The following is a 6,388-nucleotide window of genomic DNA, read 5'->3' as shown; positions in this document are numbered from 1 at the left end:
GATAATGGGATATTTCTCGAGGTCACAGCAGCTTACTCATCTTCACAGAATGGAATTGCAGAGCGCGGAAACCGAACTGTAGTGTCAGAGGCGCGTGCCATGTTACATTCACAAGATCCACATCTGGCTTACTATCTTTGGCCAGAAGCTGTCAAATATGCTACATATCTCCGAAATCGTTCCCCCACACGTGCCTTAAGGGACGATAAAACTCCTGACGAAGTATTCTGGAACAAGAGACCTAATATTGCAAATTTACAAGAATTCGGCCGCAAATGTTGGGTTTTACAACAAGACAAGAAAAATAAAAAACTTGACCCCAGATCACGCCCATTCATTTTTGTCGGCATTGACGACAGTACTAAAGGTTACCGTTATTGGAACGGCAACCAAATTCTAACTTCACGCAATGTTATCTTCTCAAAGGAAGACACGGAAATACGTGACTATGATGACGTAGAAATTCCGATTAATCGTCCTATGGAGATTGAGGGGGAGAATGATGAGCAAATCAATCCTCCAACCGACGATAAACTTCCTGATGAGAAGATCAGTACTAAAAATAGTACAACCGAGGAAACACCGAAGCCATCAAAAATTCCACTCCCGACGCGGGAAAAGTCTACACGTGTTGCCGAGAAATCACCTTTCCATTACAGATTTCTAAATAATCCTGCGGCAAGAGGCCCTAAGGAATGGCAACACCAGGTACCAGTCCTTACAGAGGAAGAATCTAATTTTGTGCAAAACATGGAAACTTGTGATTATGCAATGTTTGCACAAAAAGCGCTGAATGCAAATGACGATCCGAGAGATGTTGAAGAAGCCAGATCCCGTCAAGATTGGCCTGAATGGAAAAAGGCAATGGATGCGGAAATCCATCAATTAGAGAATCTAGGGACATACATCAAGGTGAAAATCCCTAAAGATAGAGTGGCCATCAATTGCAAATGGGTTTTCCGCCTCAAGCACGACGCGGAAGGCAAAATTGTACGGCACAAAGCAAGATTAGTTGCAAAGGGATTTTCACAAATCCCCGGAATTGATTTCTTTGAGACTTTCGCGCCAGTGATGCGCCTCGATACCTTGCGGCTATTATTAGCTATCGCCGCATCATACGGATTAGTCGCCCACGTTGTTGACGTCGTGGGAGCTTACCTAAATGGTGAACTCAAAGAACAAATATACATGAAGCAAATCCCCGGATACGAGGACGGCACGGACTCAGTACTATTATTACAGAGAACACTCTATGGACTACGACAATCCGGACGCGTGTGGAATGAAAAATTAAACAGGACTTTCATTCAACTCGGCTTCACGCGGCTATTCTCAGATCAATGTGTCTATATTAGGCACATCAGGAACAACCTCATCATCATCGGAGTTCACGTTGATGACATGTTAATTTTAGCTTCAGATGACGAAGCCATGGCAGAATTCAAAAGAGAATTTGGCCAAAAGTTTGATATCTCGGATCTTGGAGAACTCAAACAAATAGTGGGATTTGAAGTTCAAAGGGATCTCAAGAAGGGCACAATACATTTAACACAAAATCAGTATGTGGGAAAAATCTTGGACAGATTTGGAATGTCCAAATCCACGCCTGTCAAAATGCCACTCGATCCGAATGTCAAACTAACTAAAACTCCCGAAGGGGAACATCACGATATCCCAGAATATGCAGCGGCTATAGGATCATTAATGTATGCAGCAATTGGCACGCGGCCTGACATTGCATACGCTATTCAACATTTAAGCCAATTCACAAGCAATCCGAGCCCTGCACACTGGAGTGCAATCAAGCGCGTGTTTAGATACTTAAACGGAACACGCAACTACGGGATAACGTATGGCGGCGGAAACTCTATTCCAGGTTTAGAAGGGTATTCCGACGCTGATTGGGGAAATAATGATCTTGATCGCAAGTCTATTTCAGGATACATTTTCCTATTCGGGAATGCACCCATATCATGGGCATCACGCAAACAGCGCACTGTTGCTGTATCCACAATGGAAGCAGAATATATGGCTGCAAGTTTAGCAACTCGGGAAGCGATATGGCTTCGCACTTTATTAACAGAAATTGGTTTATTACAAAATAAACCTACACTACTGAATATCGACAACCAATCTGCAATTGACTTTTCAAAGAATCAAGGGTCACATTCAAAGTCAAAGCATATTGATATTCAACATCATTTCGTACGCGAACGTCTCGGCGACAACTCAATCATAATAGAACACTGCGCATCAGAAGACAATCTGGCCGATGTATTTACTAAGGCGCTACCACGCCCAGCTCACGAGAGATTCACGTCTCGCATCGGCATAGATTCGGAGTTGAGGGGGAGTGTTGAATAGTCGAGGCGGACCGGCAACTCCGGTATGCCGATCCCGTGCATACGCGCACGTACTAGTCTCATATAGGACACTGTAGATAGTTATAGTAGTTTGTAGTATATTCTAGTTACATATGTTTGTAGTATATAAGGGGGACTGAGAGTCCCCGAATTCATTACCTTCTCACTCAACCACTACCCCTCGTACTTGCTGCTCCAACACAGCGGAGTATGCTTGGCTAATTAGCCCAATGACTTCATTCTGGACATTCATGGAGAACAAAATCTCTGGTAACTTTCAACCGTGATGGTGATGGTGATGCTGGTGCCCGTCGCCCAATTCTATCCCTTTCAACATCCACGCATACGGGTCAGGTTGGTCAGGCTTCGGCACTTCCTCCGCAACCTCTTTCGCTTTCTCAACCACATCCTTATCAAAATAGACCCTCGCAAATTCAGCAGCCAGATCAATCCCACTCGTGATTCCAGCCGCACTCCACACCTTTCCATCCTTCACCCACCTGCGATCCCCCACCCAATGCACCTTGTGGTTCAACTGCCCCGACTGGGCGAGGTACTTCAGCGCCCCTTTGTTGGACGCCACGCGGTGGTGGTCCAGGATTCCCGTCGGGGCTAGGGTCAGACTGCCTGTGCACACCGTGAGGAACGTGACCGACGGGTCTGCGTACCGCTCCTGCACGAATTTGACGAACGACGGCGGCAAGGTCGGGTTGAGCAAGGTTCCGGGCATGAGAACGTAATTAACCGGTGGGCATGTCTCGAATGTGTGCGTCGGAGGTTGCGTCGGGCCAGAGGAGGCGCGCACGGGGTCAAGCGTGGTTGCGACATAGTACCAGGTCAGGATGGGCGCTTTCGCTATGAGCTTGGGGTCGGAATTCATCGCGGTTAGGCGAGCTTGGCTGTGGTTGTTCAGGTAGTCGACTGGTCCGGCTGAGTCCAGCCATTGATAGTCGGGGAGGAGGATGACTGCGAAGGTGAGGTTGGGTGGGCTGTGTGATGTGGTGGACGCCATACTGTTAGATGATTGCGAAGTGGGTTCGTTTGAAAGGATTTATCGACTTACGACTGTATTTAAAGACTTCAGCCAAACCCCAGCGCTCCTGCGTTGACAGGAAGGCTTTTCCATTGATCTTTGGTCAGAAGGTATCAACCGGCGTCGTTTAATTCCGAGTGCTAATTGTAGCAGTTGCAGCGGCATAACTTTAACTTTCACAGAACAAATACCTACTTAGAAGTTCTCCTTGGCGTCATGATCTGGACATGTCATTTGGATAAGAAGATCCAGACTGTCATTGTCAAGTTTGAAGTGTTCAACGTTCGTTCAACATTCAATATTCAAATATTCAACGTTCAGGTTAGGCCAGCATTCCGGGATTAGTCCGTACTACCAACTCCGTACCCAAAACCAACGTCTCTGCCACGATTTCCTCACTAATAAATCAAGTCGCTGCGGGTCTCTAAGGTTGTCCATCGTGAACTATGAAAATGTCGGCTACATTGAAAGTATTAGTATCTTGAGCAGCGGCTCCTCTTTTTTGGATACGCTCGATCTCTTTGAGGAGAATCACGCATAGTACTATGCTCGGAAGGGACTCTCAAGTTGGGACCTCTCCAGAATATGAACTACCTCTCCCTCGATGTGATGATTTCTCCTTCGTTGGCTGGTTAGTCACCAGATACCATGGACAGTGACTTTCCTCATTCTTCCTTCTTGTGCCCATTGAACATCTCAAATTTCGTTGTGCACGATGCCAACGTCTTCTGCTCTGCCATGTTGAAAACTGTCATCAACAGTGACCTCCGAGTCGGTCCTCCAATCCAAGCTCCACTGTAACCCCTCTGGCAGTCCAGATAATCCGCGAAATACCCACCTCTGACTGGATCATCCACAACGCTGCGCCTAATCTGACAAACGTACCTGCATCCCGAGTTACTTGAGGCCTAGGACAAGAATTTTCAACGAGACCGTATCATTGACAATATACTTTCCAACACCATGTCTCTCCCCCTAGAACTAGTCCAAGAAATCATTCATCTCCTACTCTTCTCCGCCCCACCGCGCTCTTCGACTCCAGAAAGACCCGGCTGTACAGCTAAACCCACATGGGGCACGATCAATGTGCTCAGCCTCACTTCACAAAGTTATCGCGCGGTGGTGCTCGAAGCGTGGTTTCGGACTCTTTTCATCGAATCGCCAGTGGATCTACTCTTTTTACGAGACTCAGGTTGGTTTCCTAACCTGGGGAGTAAATGGGCCAGACACCTCCACTGCGTCCGATCATTCCGCAACACCCACTATGCCTGGAACCTCTCCTCCTTCCTCCGCGTTTCCTCCATTAGACTGGACTGGCTCTCGCTTACCCTCACGTCGTCTTTCATCCCCCCAGACGCTGGCTTGGACACACTACCTTTTTTACACCTCGCCTCCACGGTTGAACACTTTGACTTGCGCGGACATACGTCGCCTAAGCCTGAGACGATTCAATGTATTGCTAATACCCCAGGCTTTGGGTGTTTGAAGACATTGAAGATGGTGCGAGACACGGTGTGGTGTGAGCTTTGCCAACTTTGCCGTCTTGTCCGGTTTGAAGACAGGCCGACGGGGGTGGTGTATGAGGGGGGTTTGGGGCTGCCTGTGAGTTCAGTTCAACCCGGTGTTGAAAAAAAAAAATTGAACGATGACGTACGTAGATCGACTACGCGCATGTTCTAGCACCATTTGAATACCTGGAAGAGGTTGTGATTATTATACCCAGCCATGGCTTTGGAAATACTACATGGGGCTCAAATGCAGACTCAGATTCAGGCCCAAATGCGGACACCAACCCGCAGACGACGACCACCTCCAACCCAAAAGTGAATCCAAACTTATGGTCGGGTGAATGTGATACCTGTATGGTGATGATGTATTGCGACGATGTGTTCCGTGAGAAGTGGGTGGTAGGAAGAGACGTGTCGGTCTCGCGTGCAGTGATGGCCAGGAAGATGTGACGCCACCGAGTTTGAGAAGGGTGGAGTACCGGTTCTCTACAGTGGATGAGGGGGAGGAGGAGGAGGAGGAGGATGAGCGATTTGAGGATTACGAGGACGTGGCTACTGATAGTGAGCTTGATATTGACGGCTTGGAGTGGAATTGAGCGGGGGGTTTAGTTCTTGGTGGGCCTCTTTGACTTCTGTTGATGGAGAGCATTTTGTTGACGCTTTGAGGAATAGGATTGGCGAGGCAATAAGAAGGGGATGTTACTTGTCCCTGGCCCTTCGACATAGCTGCTGAGCCAGAATATCCCACTTCCTTTACCTGTCAAGGAGTCAGTCAGGACTGATGATATAGATTCACTTGTTTTTTAGAATTCAAGATCATTTGCTGGGCCCGGATAGCGCATTGAAGTGGCTCTCTACGCTAATACACTCTTCGAAACGCACAGGAACGCAGAATCGATTCGTCAATATCCCTCCTAGTCGGACCTCCGGGGTGTCGTTCGTTGATTGATTCAACAGTGGCGAGTCAGTTGAACTCGTCTCTGGAGGGCATCGAGGATGACCCAATCACTTGCCGCGTCGATAGATGCAACTTGTCTCTGGGTCTTGAGGACTGTATGAAGCCTTGGGATAGACCATTCAAGCAACCTAGTTAACTTCCTACCCTCCTTCAAACGGCACAAGGACGCAGAATGTATGCGACTAATACCCCGAATAGCTTTAGCACAGTAAAGGAACGTTTGCTCGCGTGCGGTCCAATTCGGTTCTATAGACCTATAAATCCAAGAAATAAAACCTGGTATGCTAAACCGTAGGCCTACGCAAAAAATAAAGCGAAATAAGTACTTGAGTAAATTATCTACACGTCCGAGGTAGGTCCGATTTGTTTCTTGTCCAGTACTTAAAAAAATGTGAATCTTCTTCAAATGACGAGGAAGATGGGTGGTGGGGCGTGAGTGAGGGGTGAGAGAATGTATTCAGCGAGTGAAGGTGGTGTCGACTGTGAAAACAAGGGAGGGTGAACTGGACGAGGAGGAGGGGGGCGG

General features: G+C 47.7%; 2 protein-coding genes across 2 annotated transcripts; one reads left to right on the top strand and one right to left on the bottom strand.

Annotated features, from left to right (window-relative positions):
* Positions 1–2,754: 2,754 nt before the first annotated feature.
* LACBIDRAFT_168601 (uncharacterized protein) lies at positions 2,755–3,324 on the bottom strand (the record flags this gene model as incomplete). Its single annotated transcript, XM_001889390.1, has 1 exon — positions 2,755–3,324. A coding segment is annotated over one exon (570 nt), but the record flags the coding sequence as incomplete, so codon positions are not given.
* Positions 3,325–4,359: 1,035 nt separating this feature from the next.
* On the top strand, positions 4,360–6,074 carry LACBIDRAFT_334625 (uncharacterized protein; the record flags this gene model as incomplete). The annotated part of the gene is given in 6 exon segments (XM_001889431.1): positions 4,360–4,998; positions 5,055–5,289; positions 5,397–5,465; positions 5,862–5,957; positions 5,977–6,036; positions 6,061–6,074. 6 exon segments carry the CDS (start codon positions 4,360–4,362, stop codon positions 6,072–6,074), a joined length of 1,113 nt encoding a protein of 370 aa, XP_001889466.1.
* Positions 6,075–6,388: the final 314 nt, after the last annotated feature.

The sequence above is a fragment of the Laccaria bicolor genome, genomic scaffold (assembly GCF_000143565.1).
Source record: "Laccaria bicolor S238N-H82 LACBIscaffold_67 genomic scaffold, whole genome shotgun sequence".
Lineage (NCBI taxonomy): Eukaryota > Fungi > Basidiomycota > Agaricomycetes > Agaricales > Hydnangiaceae > Laccaria > Laccaria bicolor.
This window is presented reverse-complemented; position numbering and strand designations above follow the sequence as displayed.